Raw genomic sequence first — 22,985 nt, forward strand, 5'->3', positions numbered from 1 at the left:
ACAAAAGAGTTGCTAAAAGATTTCAAAAGTTTTCAAAACTTTTTACAAAACTCTTCTTATGTGCTATGTGCTCTTATTTGTCTATGATCTTTGCTTATGCCATAGTTACTGATCCGCTCTTTCAGCTCTCTCTTTCTCTCCGAGATTGACTCAACGACTGAAGTTAAGAAGAAAGTCGACTCTCACTGATGATCGGATCAGTCATCAGAAAGAAATCTGTGCTCTAAAGATTTTATTTCTAATGGATTTCTCATATTATTGACATCCAGATAAGATTGTTCTAACGCTTTGAAAGGATGATCAATAATCAAGTTCAGGCCAAGGAATGAGGAAGCTAATTGCTCCAAGTTCTGTCACTCTCATTCTGCTGGAAGATGTAGCTCCAGCAGAAGTTAAGCTTTATCAAAACTGAAGAAAAATGAGCTTATCCAGAATTACTTTAGAAGACATCAGAAGTGCAACTGAAGGTTCAGAAACAAAAGTCAAATCTACCAGCTGGATCTTTCAGTCATCTAAAGCAAGTTCATCAACTGAAAGAATGTTCAGTCACCGCAACTGAACACTCCTCAGTCAAAAATCACCTCGTTATCAAATAAGGGGGAACCAGAAGAGGTATCAACTGATTACAACATCCAGTCGACGAGTAAGTATTTCAATTTCAAATTTCCTAAGTGTTGTTGCTAAGTTGAAAGATTTATCTTTCAACTAAAAGGTGCGAATTATATACTAATATTTTTAAACCCGCCCTTTTTGCAACTTATCGGATAAAAAGATTTTCAAAATTTTTCCACTGTTCACCCATGTCAGCACATATTAACTTGTTCCACCTTTTTAGGCTACATATTAGACTGTTGTTTAACGCGGACGCGAAAATTTTCTTAAATCAGATTTTTATTTCCAATTTAATTAATTTATAATATTTATGTGTCATATTTAGACTTTTTAATTTTATAAATTAAAGTGTTAAAAGTGAAATTCGTATTAACTTTAATATAAATTTATAGATGGAAAATTAGTTATATATCTAAAAAATACAATTTAAAAATATTATATAAATTTATTTAATTTTTGAGTTATGTTTTGTGTATGAATTACTTTATCCGTCTTATCAATATTGATCCAAAACTTTTGGGCATGAGAAATAAGAAAAATGTGTAAATTAGTTAGAAGTTGTAGTACTCACTTTTTGAAGAGTTAATTGTTGTATTTTAGGGGAACGAATGAGACAACCAAAAATGATAAGTAAGTTAACAATAATGAGACGGATGACGTATTCGTTTATTTATTAGCATAAATATATTTGTTGTTGTCCTTTTAACTTTATATTGTTTCTATTCTTTTTAATTTTTAATTAGTTTTGGGCTATTTAAATATGCACAATAATATAGTTTTAAAATTTAAAAGTCCAAAATTGTTATATTAAGTGTGGACTATTAATTTTGTTGTACTAATGATACAATAATTTGCGTAAAATGAGATTGACTTAAATTAAATGCTTTATAATTTGTAAATTTAATTATTATTGTACGATTATCATTAAATTTAATATTTTACGCATTGAGTTATAGTATTTTGTGTTAATTCTCCTAAATAACCAATTTGCTTAAGAAAAAGTTAATAATAGCCATAGTAATAAACATACATTAATTCAAACCATTCTTTGTATAAATAAATTATTTTACCCTTAATAAAATTATAATAAAAAAAATATAAAATATAAAATAAAAGAAAAAATGTATAAATTTTGAAAAAAAAAATTACTTTAACCCATACCCTAGGTTTGTATTCTTTCCCGCAATTACCCAGGCTATCGACACTTTTCCATCACCCCTTTTCTTCCTTCTCTTTTCTTATTCGTACCATCTGCGTAGGTTGCGGTTGTCGCTGGCTGCCCTTCTCCTCTAGTTTCCCCATCTGCTCCATCCGTTTTTTTTTTCTTCTCTACAACTACAGTTTGGTGCCATCCCCGTCTTCCATCCTTCTGCATCATCAACCACATCCCATTTGATCCCACCACCATCCCCCTCTACCACACGCCACTCTCCTTCTTCTTTGTAATTGCAATCCAACACCCTTCGATTCCTCCGCCGTGATTTTGTTATGATTTTTGTTTAGAAAATTGATGATAGAAGACGATGGGTGCAAGCGGTGGTGAAGTAGATGTGTGCTGATGGTTGCGCGAGCTCATCCGAGTAGAGGAGTGAAGAGGAAGACGATGGGACTATGTTGGTTTTTTTTTTCTTTTTCCAAATTTTAATTTTTGTAAATCAATTTTAAATTTTTTTTATTTTAAATTATTGATAAATTTTAAAATACAAGGATATTTTGATAAAAGTATTTACAATCAATATATTTTTATTTTATGGTTATAATTCACTTTTGTTTAGTAAAATGATTATTTTAAACTTCGCCTTATATTTTTGTTATACAGTATTTCAAATCAAATATTAATATGTCATGGCTCATAAATCGCTCATGAAGGCATACAAGATTATTTCTTAAATACTAAGTAATTTATAATATAATGGTAAAGGTATTTGATTTAAATATTTCATATCAATACCATAAAATTCTACCAATTTTGACATATTGCTACTTACATTGTGCCAAAAGGAGCAAAATTTTGATTTATAATTATGTAAAAGTAATGAATAAAAAAGTCTTAATTATTTGGCCTAACTTTAATTAGTTAGCTATGACTTTTCTATTAAAGACAAAATTATGCTTAGTGTTAAATGTCTATATAAATCCCAACTTTGGAAAGTTTTTTGCAATTGATTGGTGGCAAGCAATCATGGAATACAAAATGTCAAATATTATATTTGTAATCTTTTTTGCATTGCTTGCTACTTCAACCAATGCAACTAAGTGTATTCCATATCCTCCAGGGTGGCCGCCATTACAATATCCTCCAGGGTTGCCGCCTCTTCCATTTGCGCCTTTTCCAAATATATTTTGCCCATCTCCACCACCACCACCACCACCATCACCTCCGCCTCCATCGCCGCCGCCACCACCTTCACCTCCGCCTCCATCGCCCCCGCCGCCGCCGCCGCCGTCACCTCCACCTCCTTCACCACCACCGCCTTCCCCCCCACCCCCACGTTTGCCACCACCACCTCCACCCTGGCGTTCTCCACCACCACCACCACCGTCACCTCCGCCTCCATCGCCACCACCCACCATCACCCCCACCCCCACCTCCACCATCACCTCCGCCTCCATCGCCGCCGCCTCCATCGCCGCCGCCACCACCTTTCACCTCCGCCCTCCATCGCCCCCGCCGCCGCCGCCGCCGTCACCTCCGCCTCCTTCACCACCACCGCCTTCCCCCCCACCCCCACGTTTGCCACCACCACCTCCACCCCGGCGTTCTCCACCACCACCACCACCATCACCTCCACCCCCCACGTTCCCCACCACCACGTCACCCCCACCACCACCACCACCGTCACCTCCGCCTCCATCGCCCACCACCACCATCACCCCCACCCCCACCACCACCATCCCCTCCGCCGCCACCACCCCCACGTTCCCCACCACCACCACCACCACAATCACCTCCGCCTCCATCGCCGCCACCACCATCACCCCCACCCCCACCTCCACGTTCTCCCCCACCACCGTCGCCCCCACCACCACGTTCCCCACCACCACCACCACCATCACCTCCGCCTCCATCGCCACCACCACCATCACCCCCACCCCCACCTCCACCGTCACCTCCACCCCCACGTTCTCCACACCACCACCACCACCCCCGCCTCCATCGCCACCACCACCATCACCCCCACCCCCACCTCCACCATCACCTCCACCCCCACGTTCTCCCCCACCACCGTCACCGCCGCCCCCACGTTCACCACCACCACCATCCCCTCCGCCGCCACCACCCCCACGTTCCCCACCACCGCCACCACCACCACCTTCACCCCCGCCTCCATCGCCACCACCACCATCACCCCCACCCCCACCTCCACCGTCACCTCCACCCCCACGTTCTCCACCACCACCACCACCACCACCCCCGCCTCCATCGCCACCACCACCATCACCCCCACCCCCACCTCCACCATCACCTCCACCCCCACGTTCTCCCCCCACCACCGTCACCGCCGCCCCCACGTTCACCACCACCACCATCCCCTCCGCCGCCACCACCCCCACCACCTTCACCCCCGCCTCCATCGCCACCACCCCCATCACCTCCACCCCCACCTCCACCATCACCCCCACCCCCACATTCCCCACCACCACCATCCCCTCCGCCGCCACCACCCCCACGTTCCCCACCACCGCCACCACCATCACCTCCGCCTCCATCGCCACCATCACCATCACCCCCACCCCCACCTCCACCGTCACCTCCACCCCCACGTTCCCCACCACCACCACCACCTTCACCCCCGCCTCCATCACCACCACCCCCATCACCCCCACCCCCACCTCCACCATCACCCCCACCCCCACGTTCTCCCCCACCACCACCCCCACGTTCCCCACCACCTTCACCCCCGCCACCATCGCCACCTCCACCATCACCCCCACCCCCACGTTCTCCCCCCACCGCCACCCCCACGTTCCCCACCACCGCCACCACCATCACCTCCGCCTCCATCGCCACCACCACCATCACCCCCACCCCCACCTCACCGTCACCTCCACCCCCCACGTTCCCCACCACCACCACCTCCATCACCCCCGCCTCCATCGCCACCCCCACCCCCACCCCCACCCCCACCTCCACCATCACCTCCACCCCCACGTTCTCCCCCACCACCGTCACCCCCACCCCCACGTTCCCCACCACCACCATCACCTCCGCCTCCATCCCCTTCGCCGCCACCACCCCCACGTTCACCACCACCACCATCGCCCCCACCCCCACGTTCGCCGCCACCACCACCTTCACCTCCACCCCCACGTTCGCCACCACCACCGTCACCCCCACCATCTCCTCCTCCGCCCTCACCACCACCGCCTTCTCCTCCACCCCCACCCCCACCCCAACCACCACCTTCGCCGCCACCACCGTCGCCACCGCCACCTCCACCGTCACCCCCACCCCCTCGTCCACCACCGACACACCCACCACCCCCACGTTCGCCACCACCACCGTCACCCCCACCACCTTCACCTCCGCCCCCTCCACCCTCACCACCACCGCCTTCTCCGCCACCACCATCTCCTCCACCCCCACCCCCTCCCTCACCTCCACCTCCTCCTCCTCCACCCCCACGGGTATCGCCCCCGCGTCCTTCTACACCAGGGCGATCACCGCCTCGTCCTTCTACACCTCGCGGCGGCGACGGAGATTAAAGTTGATATACACAAAGTTCCACCAGCACAATCTCAATCTTTTTTCACACTCTACCCTCGTTTTCGTAATCACTTCCCTTTTATGTAGCTACATAATAAAATAATAAATTTGTTGAAAAACTCCCTTACTTTCACCCATTAAGCTTAACTCTTCTCCTAGAGAAAGATATCCACAATCTAGCTACGGTACCTGTCGAATGTTACACTTTTATTGGTTGTGCTAGTTTTTTCTTGTAATGATGGAAAAATAATTATTGTACATTTACTTCTATTATACAAATAAATGAATAAATATATATGTCAAGCTACTCAAAGTTAGTTGCATGGTATGGTTCATTTACTTGAATATTATATTATGTATGATATTTTTTCAGTTAGTAGCCAGATTTATAAATAGAATCAATATTATAGAATATCTATAATTATTATTTAAGATAGTCGAAAGATAGATTGACGATTGTCCTCACAAACTCGATCGAGTTTTTCCAATTTGTTTTTTCTTCACTCACATATTTTTATTTCGGAAACTTGTTAGAAGGACACCCGTCTAACTATTGCTCTAAACCAAATCATACTTAGCTTTTCATGAAATGGGCTTTTGAAAATAAAATAAAATGCACCTTATTGATTGCCCATTATGCTTTTTAATGCCCGAAATTATTAATTATCAGGACGAAATCTTCCAAGTATACATGAAGCATAGAGAAGAGCTTGCTTCCATCGCGCTTTAAACCGCCACAGAACATTAGAAGCTCGAGAATGAAGCAAGCTCACCACAAAGGAAGAATCAGACTCGAACCAAACGTGAGACCAACCCATCCGATACGCCGTCTCCATATCAATAATAATGGCGAGGAGCTCAGCCTCCAGCGCAACTCCATGACCTCCAGAAAAATGATAACAGTCCACCACATCATTAAAAGCATTACGCGTAACCCCGCCTGCATGCATAATACTAGACTCCCGAATCGAGCCATCCGTATTATCTTCACCCAATTCAGAGGTGAGAGACCCCAAGAGACCGAAAATGGGCAGGCGGTTGTCGAGGCTTGCCTGTGACAGCCAAGTTGCGCAGAATAAGAAGGTCTGAGACTGAGTTATTCATGTTGCCGAGCTTGAAGTTAGAAGCAGCCTCCATAATGAAAACTTTGATCGGCTTAAGAATATGAATCTTAGAAGGCGCCATAATATTGTAAATAATGTCATTCCTGTGCATCCAAATGACCCAGAGAAGAGAGACAACCCCCACACGGTGGGAGAAAAGATCCCACCATTATATGAAATGAGTGGTTCAAATTGAATTAAAAGTGATTTTTTTGTGAATAAGGTGTGTTTGTAAGGATAAAATGTAAGGAAAAGAGGTGGGTCCACGTAGTTAAAAGGAATTGCCATATTTTTTGTGAACGCCAAATATAGTAATTGTGCCTCATTTTTCGTGGATGGGTGGAGTAGTAATTAATTATTAAGATCAATTAATCCAAAGTTAGGGAAGGGATCAAAAAGAGAGCTAAATGTATGAAGAATAAAGAAAGCATCTCTAATGTTAATTCCAAGCAATCTAACGGATCAAACAAATCCATAATTAATTAAGTAAATAAAATCGAAAAGGCTAATTTTGTCACTAAAATCCCCACGTTCTCCCCCACCACCGTCACCGCCGCCCCCACGTTCACCACCACCACCATCCCCTCCGCCGCCACCACCCCCACGTTCCCCACCACCGCCACCACCTTCACCCCCGCCTCCATCGCCACCACCCCCATCACCTCCACCCCCACCTCCACCATCACCCCCACCCCCACATTCCCCACCGCCACCATCCCCTCCGCCGCCACCACCCCCACGTTCCCCACCACCGCCACCAAAGTTCGGGATTCGGTTCGATACTAAACAAACCAAACTTGAACACACCACTATTCGGTTCGGCTCGGTTCGATTACACCCCTACCTATAGCTGCTGGTGGAGTTTTCAGGGACAATTGGAACTGGGTTGGATGATGTTTTCACTTCAAATGGGGTGTCAAGTTTGCGTTCAAAGCTGAGTTACTGGCGGTTATCTCGACTGTGCAGATTGCGAATGCTCGTGGTTGGCATGATCTTTGGATTGAGGCTGATTCTACTTATGTTGTCTCTCTGCTTCAAAAGAGTTCGACTGATGTTCCTTGGCGCTTTGCTGCGGTTTGGAGTTCTATTCTTAAGTGTCTTCAGCATTTTCGCCTTAGGGTCACTCATATTTACAGGGAAGGGAATATTGCGGCGGATATTATGGCTAATCAACATAGAACGGAGGGTTGGTGGCCGCATGAGATCGAGGAGATTAAAGTGGCGGTTCGTAAAGACATGGCTTTGCACAGTCATGTTCGTATGGTTAGATAGGCTGTTATGTGTTGGAGTTTGTTGGCGATTTGTTGGGCTGCTTCGGCTCGCCTCTTTTGTTGGTTTTTGGTGAGCACCGTCGGGCTGGACAATATCTCTTATTACGGCACATTCTGGTTGTATGTTGGGACGATGGCGCTTCACAGCTGCTGGGGAAGTTGGGCGCTGGAGTGTAGCTGCTACGTTTTACGGCTGCAGTTCGATGTAGGGTGGATGAGGGAGTTGGAGGTATTGGTTGTTGAGGGACCTACTTCTGGTGTTGTTCCTTCGATTGGCGATCACAGGTGTGGCTTGTGCTGGTGCTGCGGTATTGGCTGGACGTCGCCTCCGGGCATTACGGTTCTCATGCATGTCCGTCGGGTGTTTGTTTAATACCCCGATTTTTCCCAATAGAATATTTTAGTAGAAATCTTGAATTTAGATTATTAATAGCTATGCTCGGAGATATATATTTATTTAAAAAAAAATCCAACAAAGAGATTTTGAAAAGTTCAAGCAAGATTTTAAAGATTCTAATTTATATGCTTTGTTAAAGAATCGTTTTATTCAGGGGCGGAGCCAGACTTTCGCTCCAGGGGGGTCCAATTTTAAAAAAAAATAATAAATTAATTAAAATAAATTAGAAATAAATAATACTAACACAATTATAAATATCTTTTAAATTACAAAAATACATTTCATTCATACAAAACAACTTCAAAAAATGAAGATGGATAAAACTTGGGATTTTGGCAAATAAAATCATGAACTATTTCGAATTTAACAATTTTAACGTGAATTTTTAAATGTGGTGAATTAATCACCATCTTTTCAATTTTTCCAAGTTCGTCCCTCGCAATTTTTTTATGATCGTCAGATTGTTGACTTGGAATTTTTGTGGATTAATTATCCACGTAATATTCATGTTACGAAAATAGTTTGCAATAAAATTACTAAATATTGAAAATTATGGTGCAAATACATGATACATCCCTTACTTATTTAAAGAAATTTTTAATTAGAACTGAACAACATCGTTTAGACCTCACAAAAATTGTATGAAGATAAATTTATATATATTTTTATTTTTAATATTAAAATTACGAAAATATACCTACTATTTTTGAAAATCCCAGGGGGGCCCAGTGACCCCCCTGCCCCACCCCTAGCTCCGCCCCTGGTTTTATTTGTTTAATTTTATCTTTATTCATAGTATTTTATTTGTTGCATGAGAAATTTAGTGTTGAATCCTTTATTTGATACCACCAACATGTGATTAAGAAATTTGGGCCTATATCTATAAGAGCCCAATTATATATTTTTAGTCCATGGTCCTTTTAATTTTCAAGAGCCCAATATCAAACTTTTTTTTTTCTTTTTCCAACCACACTTGATCTGCCAAGAACCCGTACAATTTCAGGCCCCCGAACTTAGTTCCTGGCTCTGGCCCTGGGCACAAGTTTGATGGTATTGTCTATGATGATTTTAAATCAGCAGAATTTTATTCGTATATTTCTTGTTTGTTGGTTTCGTGTTCATCAGAACGAAAAGAATAGTGTGGGAATAATGAAGTAAAGATGGAAACTTTGTGGGTACCGTGATGGGATTATGAAGAAGATGAAGAGGGCTGAGCTCTGCTTCTGTTCTATCTGCAAGTAATATATGAAACTGAATATGTATATTGGTGTTGTGAAATATAGAACAAGTCTTGTACGAAATTGAGTATGAAGATAGAACCTTGATGAGGTGAATGTTTTTTTACTGCTTATGCTGCTCTTGTTTAGCCCCCCCTAGACCCCCCTGGCTCCGTCCCTGCTTGTGCCTTGACATTTACACTTTGAACTGGACTCTTGTGAAGGAATTGAAGAAACACAGAGAAGAACGAACCCTTAAAATTTTGATAAAACTTCAGTCTTTACAGCTTCGATCTTGCTGCGCTTGATTCTTGTTGTGTGTGTTAGTATGGAGTGAGTTCAGTCGGGGCTAGGAGGGGTTGAAGTAGAGAGAGCGGCGGCAGCGGCTGATGGGCTGCTGCTGTTCGGACCGAAGGAGAAGGGGGCGACGGTGAATCTCGCCGTTCGCCGTGAGAAAAAGAGGAGAGGCGGCGGTAATTTTGACGGCCACTGGCTGTCCGGCGAGGGAGGAGGGAAGAAGGCAGCGAAAACGCTGCTATGGTAGAAGGTGGCAGGGGAAGAGGGAGAGAGTGGTTTTCTAATTTGAGCCTTGAGAGAGAGATTTTGGGTTTCTGTATCTGGGGGTTTGATCAATTGGAGGATGGAGATGGAGAAAAGAGGCGGCGGAGAGGTGAAGGGGGCGGCGACGCGGCAGCCGTGGAAGAGCGGCGGCGACCGCAGCTGTTTATGGCGAGAGAAGGGATAGAGACAGAGAGAGTGGGGCGAGATGTTGAGAGGGAGAGTCGGCAGATGCAGATGCTGGTGGGGGTGAAGGTGATGAGCGCCGGCGAAGCGCCGCCGGTCTTGCTGGAGGTGGACGGCGGCTTGGGAGAGAGAAAAGCGATTTCTGTGAGAGAGAGAGAGAGAGAGACGCATATGAGAAGGAACAGGAGAGAGAGAAGTGGTTTGGGCTTGGTTTTATTTCAGTGGGGCTCATTTAATTGGGTTTCAGCATAGTCTTTTATTAGTGTTGGGTTGATTTAATTGCTGGGCTTATTCTTTTTAAGTTGGCTCTTTTCTTAATTGAAATTTGAGCTTTAGTTATTAAAGAATTAGGTTGCCAATTATTTATTACTTGGGCCTTAATTTAAGTTGGTTTAATCTGTTTTGGTGATTAATTAACTTAATGAGTGTTTATACCATGTAAGAATGATTTGAGAAATTAGAAAATATTTTGATTACAAAAAAAAAAGATTTTTATCCATTATGCATGTTTAGATAATTATTTTAGAAAATATTTCTTCACGTGATTTATGATTTTTATGTGCATATAATTATGTGAATTATATGCCATGTGATATAATGAAGTAATAAAGTTATAATATGTTTTTGCAATAAAATATTTAAGTTGTTTTTAAGTTAAAAGTCAAGCAAGGGTATTGTTGGTGCCCTTACCTGAAAATTTATTTTCAAGTTTATAAAGTGAGTTTTAAAATCCGGGCCTAGCGAATCAGAACTTAGTAGCCTCGTTTTGCTATTATCTAAGGCTAGTATCACGAGACCTATTAAGATTAGATTATCTTGTAGGCTCAATTGACCAAGAGGATTAGCATTGCTTTTACGAGACGGGTTACGTTTGACTTCGGACTTTGTCCAATCAAGGTGGGCTTTATTTTACATAAATGTATCTTGAGTTATATAAACTCTGATATTTCATGAAAATGTTCGTTTATCCAATATAAATGTTTTTATGTGCGTTCTGTATTGTTTAATGCTCGCATAAGCATCAATCGAGATTCTCATTTGACCTAACACGTTAGATGAGGATTGTGTACACAAGGTTAGTGGCTCGATGGGTTGATCGCCATCGTGCACTAACAAAGCTAAGAGGCGTTATAAGGGTGCTTGTCTGGATGTGTTCCGAAGCACAGTTATGATTATTGATCTGACCGGGTGCGTCCCGAGATTGATAAATGGGAGAAAAGAAAGAGATCCGTCGATGGATAGAAGTCCGGGATCATAAGCAGCGAGTAACAATCGAACGTTACATGGCTCGTCACTTAATGAGAAAAGTTTTGTCATGCTTAGAACTGGATTTCTGTTTTAAAACCTTCTGAGTCATGATTGTGATATTGGATAAACTGCTTGACTATTTCATAAGATGTTTCGAAAACTCATGCCCACTGAGTACACTAGTACTCAGCCCAAATTATTTTCAAATGTTTTCAGGTTGATCGGTTGGTGCAGACAGGGTTGAGCTGAGGCTAGGGTTCCACGCTGTCTTTTGCTTCCGCTAATGACTAGCTTGTTATCTTGTCTTTCAATTCCCTAAACTAAGAACTTCTATTATATGATGTAATATTATCTTGCTGAGCTAAGACTTTTTAACTCATATTTCTATTCATAAAGTTATTGTTGATTATGATCAGAGTCGCGAAACTAAACTTATGCAATCCTGTGAGTTTAAATATAATCAATTGATTGGCATCACTAATGCCTTTCATTTTATCTCTTCAAATTATAAATAACTCATTTAAAAGGGTAAATTGTCAAGTTTATTCAGCTCTATTAAGTTTTTCCATTATTTTTCTATTTATTTTTGTCTTGGTAAAACCGGGGTGTTACAGTTTGCTTGGCGACATTTTATGATTTTCGTTCTTCTTCTTTTGGGTTGGAGTTTTTTGGCTATCTCTAGGTGTTTGTATTTTGCTTAGGTTTATTTTACCTTTCGTGATTGTTCTTTCTTCTATGTTAGGGAGCAGAGCTGCTTAGGGGTGATGGTTAGGCCAGAACCTTTGAAGCTGTCTCACTTCCACTCCCGCATGGATTATTTTTTAGACGAATACTCTTTTTTCCTTTTTATAGTTTTTCCCTTGTGGGTTTGCTATAAAAAGGTTTTAACGAGGCTCGGCCCTTAGTTTGCTCTCCTCTGCTCTCAAGGGTTCTTGGTGTCTTCTTTTCTGCTTTTTAATAAAATTTCTATTTAAAATATATTTGTTCAAACAAATGTATATTTTATGCTTATTAAAAGTAAATATTATAGTGTTCAGGATTTAAGGGTTTAGAAACTATAATACTTTATATTGAATGAAGGTGAATACTTATATTAACGTATGTATACATTTATTCAAACAAATGTATATCTTATGCTTATTAAAAATAAATATTCCTATTAGGGTTTAGGCTTGCACGAAAATTGTTATTTTTATTCATGAAAACTTATAATTTTAATTATTTGATCAGATAATTATAGACTAAGAAAAAATAACCATTGATATGAATAAAGGTAATATTTAAAAAAAGTAAAAGTAAATGAAAAATATAAAAAAAAAAGTAATTATTGTCTTAATAAAAAGTAATTATTCATATAAAGAAATTTAATATTTAAAAATTATTTTTTACTCACGAAAACTTGTGATTTTAGTTATTTGGTCAAATAATTATTGTTGTAAGAAAAAAATAATAATAGATATGAATAAAGGTAATGTTGTTAAAAAAGAAGAAATAAATGAAGAAAAAAGAAAAAAATATAAAAAATGTTGAAAAGAAAAAATCAAACAGAAAAATAAAAGAAAATAAAGAAAACGCTTTACTCAAGTAATTATTATTGTAAAAAAAAAAGTAACTATTAATATGATGAGAGGCAATCTTTCAAAAACATTATATTTTTTCATATTGATAGTTATTTTTCATCATAATAATATTTACTTTGAAATAAATAAAATACATAAAAATAAAATATAAAAATATTGTAAAAAAATAGAAAATAAAATAAAAAGAAACTGAAGCAGTTAAAACAAAAAAACTAAAAAAAAACAAAAAAAAACTGAAAAACATAAAAAAAAAGGTTAAAAAGAAATTAAAAAAAAACCCAAAAAAAAAATAACTGAAAAACATAAAAGAAATTCGGCTGTGAAAACAAAAAAAGAACAAACAAAAAAACTAAAATAAAAACATAAATAAAACAAAAAAGCAAACAAACTAAAAAACTTAAGAAACTATTGGCTGTAAATATTAAGTGTGAATGAAATATAAAATATAAAGAGAAGTGTACCAAAACAGAAATATCGTCATTTTTATGTGCAAACAAAAATAATAATTAGATCATAATTTTTATGGACAAATAATACTTTAACAAATGTATTTATTTTTTGTTAACACTTAATATTTCTATAAAAATAGAAAGAATAATGAATGTAAGCATAAATCTTTATATATATAAAAAGCAAAGTAAATGTCAATAAATTTAATTTGAAGGGTAATTTTGGAATTAGATGAAAAAATATAATTCATGCCACTACAACTGCCGAAAATTTTCAATTCAAAAAAGAAAAAAAAAACTACCAATTGGAAAAAACTGTCAACTTAGTATTGTTGTGAATTGTATTTCAAATTTTAATTATTTTCCCTTTTTTCTTATTTTAATGATAAAGCATATTTTTATTATTTTCGTAAAACTATATTTCGAATAAAATATGTACTATGTATCTTGAACCAAAGGTCATGAAATTACATTTAATTTGATACGATATAATATGTAAAAAAAAAAACTTTAAAATGAGAAAGTTGCGATAATCTTCGAGATTTTAACATATTAAAAATCTATATTTGTAATACCCGGGCTTTTGATGACGTGTTTAATTGATTGAATTTGAGTAATTAGGGTTTAGATCCCTTGTTTGATTTACTTTGTAAAGAGATGAAGAGTTATATGAAGTTTTGTTGTTATATTTTAAAAATGTTGAGATGTTCTTTTGATGATGTGAGAATGATGTGGGATTTTATATCCGTATTTGAGTTTGAGTATTCAAATAATTCTAGATAATTATTTGAATGAGAACGGTGAACTCGGAAGTGAAATCTGAGTCCGTTAAGACGTTTTTGAAATTTTTGACTTTTTGACGATGAATAGTAAAATACGGCTATTTCGTCTTTTTGTCGACTTTCAAAATCTTACGTGCACGTCGTCGAGAAATATTCTTAGTTTTTCGATACGAGTCCAATAATGAAAGTTTTTATTTTTGGACGACGAGTGAATAGTAAATCGGGATTTCTCGATAAACGAACCGAGCTCGTTTATCAGAATTTCGAGAACGAGCTTGCGTTTTCTATATTTATATGGAATTACGAGTGTAATGAAAGTGAGTAGAGGTTGAGAGGGCGAGTAACGAAGAGTATGGGTTGTTAGTCGTTAAAACGAGACGAGACGAGACGAGACGAGATATTTAACGACTAAATATCTAACCCTACCCCACCAAAACCACCCCAACCGCCCAAGTTCAGTTAAACACTCTTAACTCACGTTGATTTTCAGCCCACACACAACTCACACACACTAACACCTAAAACACACACACCATTCACGCATATACCATTTTTTAGCTTGAGCTCAAGCTTTTGAGCTCCGATTTGAGCACCGAGATGAACGCCGATCATCTTTTCGATCACGTATCTAAGTAGGTAAGATCTCTACCTACGTTTTGATGGTTTTCTTTTCGATTTTCGTCGACGTCGAAAAACGTCGATTCTCGACTTTATTTTGAAACGACGTCGGATCGTCGTGAAATTTTAGTATGTTGTTCTTGGGTAGATGTTGAGCATGTTTAATGAAGGGAGTAAGAACGGAACGAACCGTAGCTATGAAACCCATGAGGGCAGCCCCGTTTTTCACATATTAGCTTGTCTTTCGATTTTTGTTTGATCGTTTTGACTTGATATTTGTGCTTAGGGGTATGCTAGAATCGATATATATTAAATTCGTATTTTTCCAAGCACGAAAATTGTATAAATTTTTAGAGTATGATTATTTAAATTCGTGAAGTTAGAGACGTTGCATAATGAATATTATTGCGTATATGTGTTCTACGATATCACATGAGCATGCTAATTGATTTACAATTTATGGATGATAATTGTTGAACGAAATTAAAACTGGAATTCTGTCAAAATTTTACAGCAGTTTCAAGCTTATGTTTCGATGAGTTTTCATTGCTTGATGGCTCTGAAATTTTAGTATGTTTATCTATGATATGTGTATTTCGTTGCTGCAAAATTTCATGTCTTTTGGATGATGTTTGCTATTTTAAAGATATTTTGAAAAATCCTTGACAGAATCTGTCAACTATTGGTAGACTTCACAAAAACGTTTATATCTATTAATCCATGAAGGATTTTGCATCACCGTTTTTTTTAAACGAAACTAGACTTCAATACTTTTCTAAAAACATAAGATTTCAATTTTTATGACCTCTGAAACAGAGCAGTTTATTATTTCAAAAATGCCCTGTTCTGCTGTCATATTTGTCCAACAGTAAAAGTGTATGAGTTTCATTGTTTATTTGGCAGATCATATGAACGTTTTCTCTTGTGAAATTTTAACCAAATCTTCAAGGATACCTTTAGTTTTGGATGATTAAATTTGATGGAATTTTATTAAGGTTTGCCTTGGTTTCTAATGGCCTAAACAAAATTGGCAGAAACTGTCAATCTTTGACAGCCTGCACTAAAAGAGCAATATCTCCAAAAACCTTTAACCTTTTCGGTTAACTACCATTTTTAGAGTGAACTACACTTCATGAAGTTTTTGAGATCAATTGGTATGAGAGTTTATGATGATTGAGTTGGTTGTTATGAATTTTTAAAGATGACACAAAAACAGCAAAACTTTCTAGAAAACAACTTGATTATATTTGTTTTGATGGATGATACGATATGACTAAATGGTGTGAGTTGTGAGAGTTATGATTAACGCACATAAATGTTGGTATCTGACACTCGAACAATTGGTGTCGAGTATAAATGATAGTTTACTGATAAAGAGTTTTGATGATTTTGAATTGTTTGGTTTGCGTTGAAAAGATGTCAAGATGTTAAGTTTTGAGTCGAGAGACGAGTTCACGTAGTGAGATTCACGCGTTGAAATCTCGTGGTTGACATTATATATGAATAGGTCATGCCGAAATTTTTAGTGAAATTAGGATTTGAGCATAGTCAATTCTTGTTGACCCGTGACTCAAATACATGCCTAATGGATAGTTTAACTTCTAATTGGTTAATTAGACGAGATGAGAGCGAATAGATCTGCTAAGAAAGTGGACTTTTCGATGTGTTAAATATTTCTTTTAATTGAAGAGCTGCTAATTATAACATAAGGATGTTATAATTAATGAGTAATGACGAGAGATAATAATTGTTATATTGATTAACAATCAAGAGAGATGAACATTAGAGATACTAATGTTTCATAAAAGAGATTAGATTATTGATCGAGGTTTCTTTTATAACTTCTCACCAATTCTTCATAACGATGAAGGTCCTTTTGGAAAGTAACGACTTGAGGGAGAGAGTGACGTTACTCATTGATACAGAGACACAACGAGGTGGGCATTACTTTTACTATATGTATATAGAGATCCCCTACGTATCGTAGGCCTCTTATACGAATGAATGCATGAGATGATCTAACTGTTAATTTCAGTTTCATATATATCAAATGAGTTTAAATGTTACATTCAAACAAGTTATTTCATGACAAAATCTTTGAGTTAAAGTTATTTCAAGTATTGTCTTGCCATAAAATGTTTCAATTTTAGTATGATATCTATCTGCTTTGGCTTTGCCAATGATGCAATCGAATTCGGGTCCTGAGCAGTTGATAGCTATCCTGCCAGGACTAGTGTACACCAGTGACCGTGAGTCATCTAGCGGGTTGGCCGGTCAAGTGACCGTGAGAGGTGGCCACCTCTCCGGCACAAAGTTTCAGATATGATAGATTACAAAAGAACTTAGTCTGATCAGACGAACTTTAAGAATCACAAATGAACTTAGTAAGCTTGGGCCTTTTTAGCGAAAAACTCCCTTGCTGTACTGTTTATGATGGCATGACAATTTACAGTTTTGAAGCATGTATTTTTATACCTAGGCATACGTGCCCACTGAGTGCTTTTGTACTCAGCCCTGCATATGTTTTCTAAATGTGCAGGTTGAGCTGATGTGATGATGGTGCTGCAATGAGCGGAGTCTCCAGGGTTGTTAATAAATAGTTAACCTGTCTAGAATATGTCTTCATACATATGTCTAGCTACTTTCCGCTGCAAGATGTTGTTGATGTTATAGTATGTTATGTCATACTTTGAGTCTTAAGAGAATGGTTTCATACGATGTATAACTTGATTAATGATATTAATTAAGTTTTATGCTGTCTTTCATAGACTGTTTTCAATTGAGTATTAATGAATAAAAATGACGAGTTTTATTAAGATGAGTAAGTTTTACGGCTATAAATGACGCCCCTTTTCTTCCCCTTCTTCTTTAACCCCATCCCTAGTCGTGGATCACTCGGCCTAACTATCCATAGTTAGGGCGGGCTGTGACAGAGTGGTATCAAAGCGAAGGAAAGCTCTGAATTTGAAGTCTTGAGTTTAGTCTAGAATGAGTCACTAGACTAATAGTTATTAACAACCGTGAGCTCGGCGCACCATCACACCAGGCTCAACGAGGTATGTAAAATTTCAAAGTTTATTTGACGTTAAATTTTGAAGAGCATGATGTTGAGGTTATATGATGAGTTATGATCTTACACTTTAAAGGTGCATAGTTTGAGTTTGAGGATGACAACATGATTAATAATGAGTTATTATGTTGTAAGAGCATATGTTGATGTTACATGATGAATCATGAGAGCGTTTATATCATATGATGTTATATGATTGAGGATGCATAATTATGAGTTATGATGTGATGTATTTGAGATGTTTTGTGATGAGAATTGTTTGAGCAGTTGTGATAAGTCACGATGATTTAGATGAAGGAATCTAATGTCATTGTTAAGAGAGATTTTTTTTACTAAGTAGAAGGATGAAATGAGAACTTAGAGCTAAAGCTTGAGAGAATTAGCAATCGCTTTAAGTACTTGTTGGTTTGAGTTATGAGTTTGAGTTATGAGCTTGAGTATAATAACATGATTAATGATGAGTTATTAGCATGCATGCAATGAGATATTGTACGATATGTTGAGTTGTTTTGTGACGCGAGTTTTGCTCACGCAACCTTAATGGTACTTGAGGAGGTATCATGAGCCATAGTCTTTGGAGATGGCTTTGAGAGAAAATTGTTGAGTTGTCTTACTGAGTCACGATGATTTAGATTAAGGGATCTAATATCATTGTTTAGAGAGGTTACCTACTATGTAAAGATGGGACGAGATGAGAATTTAGATGTTTTGAGCTTGAGTTTTAAGATAACAGTACTACTTAGTAGGAGTTTTGCTAAGTTATGTTTTGTTTATTTCTGTTGCTGGAGCCAAGTAGAGTTAGTTCCTAGAGTCACCTTTAAGTTCTCCTTATAGGTTGGCCAGGACTGTTGGCACTGCACGAAAGTGGACTGTTGTGAGATCGAACTCAGGAAAGATCGGATACGAGGACGAGGCGTACAGTATGTGGTACAGAGATACCCTAGCAGATTTTCAAACACATGTTCATAGACTATGAAAGGATGAAAGCTTATGGTTGTTACTAGACTGGATGGCATCGTGCACCTAGTCCCCGTGCTACCAATCGAGTGGTAGGATTGAGCAAGGAAGAAAGCCACTCAATATGATAGGACATGTCGTCTTGAGAATTGGACCCACAGGAGATGGGATTTGTTACAGATACCCAGATTTTCTATGCGGATCTACTGACCGGATGCTTGTTTTCTACCAGGGACTCTAGAAGAGTGTAGTAGATATCGAGTCGATCCTTAAGTATCAGTTACCAAAGATGATAAAATGATAAACGATAATGAGGATGAGAAGTAGCCGAGGAGAGCTAGAGTTGATGAGGATGAGAAGAGAAGTCGATGTAGGCTAGAGCTAAGGATGATCTTGAGAGTATGCGCGGTACACCCTCGTTTTTGATTAGTTGCAATTACATTGCGATGTATATAACTTACTTAGGAGATACTGGTACTTGAGATTTTGACATGATGATAGATAAGCATGCGAATTTAGTACCCTACTGATGTTAAATAGATGGATGTTCCTAGTGTGCTAAAGTAGCAACTAGATGAGTTAACTGGTAGCAATTACCGTAGGAGGTCCAGACCGAGACATAGTACTATTAATGGTGTCGATTTAGAAGGGACATTACGATAGATACTATGGTTTTTGTAGGGTTTAAATAACCCCTTTATGTAAGTCCTCTAAAAAGAGGCATTCTACTGATGGATATATTAGGTTGACCAGAGTGGTCTTTTTGTTAGCATTTCGTGAGTGCTTATTGCCTTATAGATGAATGTTAAGGTGACCGTGAGGGTTTCCTTAAAGTTGAGTTAGTAAATTGAACTTGAGTTTCGATGATGCTTAGAGCGTTGGTCGAGTTGAGTTTCCTTTTGTGATTTCAAAAAATGCCTCAAAGATGTCATCAAGAGTGTGATGTGAAGGATAGGCGGGATAATACTCCGCCACCACCACCGCAACATGAGAGGAGAGTCGAAAAATATTGAACTTTCGAAACAAGAGTCTAGAACATAGGACCCTGAGTTTAAGCTTTTAGCTTGCTGGTGTGAACTTAAGTTTTGTTATGTATAGTATGTTGAGGGTTTAGAAGACACAGAATTTCCAAGTTCGGGATAGTATATCCCGTGTGACTGGGGAGTGATTATGTTGGACCTGGCCAGTCCGCATGATCCAAATCTCAGTAGACGTGTTTTGGGTTTATAAACCCATGTGTTTCAACTTTCGGTTGAAAAGCCAGATGGGTTCTTACTCTAGGTCATTTTTGTTCGACCTGGTAGTTACTTCATTCTACCCTCTGGTCATTCATTTGAGTCTCTTGAACAATTTGTTGCAATTTGATGTCATTCTAGGGTTGAACCCTTACAACTTTTGAGTTATCCTAGTAGATTCTTTTGATGTATAAGACCAGTGAGAGGCACGTCAGAGGACTTTAACACCCGAGCAACTGGCAAACTATACTTGAGAACAATTGAAGACTACTCTTGAGAAGTATGTACCGAGGAGTACAGTAAGCAGCGAGAGGCTGATTATCGAAGTTTGATGCAAGGAAAGAAATTGGTTGTAGAGTATAACCGAGAATTCTGTGAGCTATCACGATTTGCTCATCAGAAGATGGATACTGATGAAGAGATGTCTGAGTTTTATGTGCCGGTTTAAGGCAGGACTTTAAGGTAGTATGGGCAAGTTATTGGATGCACTAGTTAGAATCCTGTTTATTACAGGAGCCTCGCATTCGTTAATTGTTTGAAGCATGTTACCTTCAAACTCGAACCAAAATGAGCTAGTCCCGAGTTGAGAGTAATCACTCCTGTAGAAAGAGCTACTACAGTTTCTTACATGATTTCTAGCTTAGAGCTTGAGTTAGGATCACTAAAGATGAAAGCAAGAACCTTGCACTTAATGCCTATGTGGAACGTAGACATTATTCTAAGGATGGAATGGTTAGTAGAGAACTTTGGCCCGATTGATTGTAAGAAGAGACAGATAACTTTCCAACCACCTGGGAAGGAACAGACATGTTTTCACGACATTGATAGAAAGAAGAGAATTCCAATCATTTCGGCACTTCAGGCGTCGAAATTGGTAAAGAAGAAAGGAGCACAAGCTTACCTAGTTTACTTGAATGATGAAGGAGAATCAAGTAAAAAACTTTGAGGATGTAGTAGTGGTAAGGGAATATAGAGATGTATTTCCCGAGGTCTTACCAGGATTGCCACCAACAAGACAGTTGGAGTTCACTATCGATCCTAGAACCTGGATCAGCACTAGTGTCGAAGGCACCCTATAGAATGGCGCCTAAGGAGCTACAAGAGCTGAAGATTCAGCTACAAGAATTGCTCGAGTTAGGTTTTATTAGACCTAGTGTTATCCCCGTGGGAAGCACCAGTCCTTTTTGTCAAAAAGAAGGATGGACACGTTGAGAATGTGCATAGATTATCGAGATCTGAATAATTGACACTCAAGAACAAATATCCTTTAGCCGAGGATAGATGACTTGTTTGATCAATTACGAGGAGCGAGCTTTTTCTTGAAAGTTGACTTGAGATCATATTACCACCAGTTGCAAATTTTGACAGGAAGGATACACCTAAGACAGCTTTTCAAATGAGGTATGAGCACTATGAGTTCAGTAGTTATGCCATTCGGTTTGACGAAAGGCACCAGTAGTTTTCATGGATCACATGAATCGAGTGTTCCATCAATAACTGGATAAATTTATCCTAGTTTTCATAGATGATATTCTCATCTATTCGAAGAATGAGCAGGAGCGCCAAAACATTTGAGAACGATGTTGGAAACGCTAAGAGTTGAGAAGCTTTTTGCCAAATTCACCAAGTGCGAGTTTTGGTTGAACGAAGTAACTTTTCTAGGACATATTGTATCATCCGAAGGAATTAAAGTTGACCCCGTCAAGGTACAAGTTGTACATGAGTAAAGATCACCAACTACGCCTAACGAGATTCGCAACTTTTTAGGCTTAGCAGGATACTAGAAGAGGTTTATTGAAGGATTTTCCACGATAGCAAGACCGAGAAAAGAAGCTAAGTACAATTGGAAAGAGGAGTGTAAAGAGAGTTTTTAAGAGCTTAAAGGAAATTGACTACAACACCAGTGCTGCTAGTCCTGGAAATGGATAAAGAGTATACCATCTACACAGATGCGTCAAAGAATGGGCTAGGATGTGTTTTGATGCAAGAAGGAAGAGTTATAGTCTATGCATCACGACAACTTAGATCCCACGAGATAAATTATCCAATGCATGATTTAGAGCTTGCAGCCGTTGTGCATGCCCAAAAAAAAAAAAAAAAAAAAAAAAAAATTGGAGACATCATCTCTACGGAGTTAGATGTGAGATTTTCACGGACCACAAAACTTTGAAATACTTTTTCAAGCATAAGGATATTAACATGAGACAAATGAGATGGCTCGAATTAGTAAATGATGTTAACTGCGACATTAACTATCACCCTGGCAAGGCCAATGTAGTAGCCGATGCATTGAGCCGAAAGGTCTCGTCAAAGTTAGGATGTATTCTCACGAGAGAGGATGAGCTTATAAAGGACTTTGACAAGATGAGGATAGAGATGATAAAACCACCAGGGACGATAGCAAGTATTGTTGCGACGATGCCTAGTTTGAGGAAAATGGTGATTGAAGCACAAGGAAAGATGAGACAATGAACAAGTTACGAGAAAGGATAAGAGCAGGAGATCTCAAGAGTTACAAAAAAAAAAAAAAACATCAGACAATGCTATCTTATTTGAGGGGAGAAGATGCATTCCCCGCGATGATGAACTTAAGAATACGATCATGAGTGAGACTCATGACACGCCTTACACCGCCCACCCAGGAGGCACAAAGATGTATCAGGTTGTGAAAAAAGAGATTTTTGTGGGACGGAATGAAACAAGACATAGCTTCGTTTGTAGAGCGATGCTTAGCTTGTCAGCAAGTGAAAGCATTACACCAACGACCCTATGGGAAGTTAAAACCGTTGGAGATTCCCGAGTGGAAATGGGATCACATAGCGATGGATTTTGTGACAGCTTTACCCAAAAGTCAAAGAGGAAATACAGCAATTTGGGTGATTGTAGATCGACTAACAAAATCTGCACATTTCATACCGATCCTAATCGCGTATGGACCAGATAAGTTATCACAATTGTACGTTCGTGAGATTATAAGATTGCATTGAGTACCGG

General features: G+C 39.2%; 1 protein-coding gene and 1 long non-coding RNA gene across 2 annotated transcripts; one reads left to right on the plus strand and one right to left on the minus strand.

Annotated features, from left to right (window-relative positions):
- Nucleotides 1–334: 334 nt before the first annotated feature.
- LOC131023080 (glycine-rich cell wall structural protein-like) lies at nucleotides 335–5,185 on the minus strand. The gene is made up of 4 exons (XM_057952623.1): nucleotides 4,580–5,185; nucleotides 3,562–4,446; nucleotides 3,263–3,461; nucleotides 335–408 (listed from the first exon to the last, which is right to left on the minus strand). Exons 1-4 carry the CDS (start codon nucleotides 5,183–5,185, stop codon nucleotides 335–337), a joined length of 1,764 nt encoding a protein of 587 aa, XP_057808606.1.
- Nucleotides 5,186–14,589: 9,404 nt separating this feature from the next.
- LOC131019865 (uncharacterized) lies at nucleotides 14,590–17,494 on the plus strand. Its single transcript, XR_009100510.1, has 2 exons — nucleotides 14,590–14,747; nucleotides 17,269–17,494. It is a non-coding gene; the product is annotated as an uncharacterized LOC131019865 (long non-coding RNA).
- The last annotated feature ends 5,491 nt before the right edge of the window (nucleotides 17,495–22,985 follow it).

This window comes from Salvia miltiorrhiza, chromosome 4, assembly GCF_028751815.1.
Source record: "Salvia miltiorrhiza cultivar Shanhuang (shh) chromosome 4, IMPLAD_Smil_shh, whole genome shotgun sequence".
NCBI lineage: Eukaryota > Viridiplantae > Streptophyta > Magnoliopsida > Lamiales > Lamiaceae > Salvia > Salvia miltiorrhiza.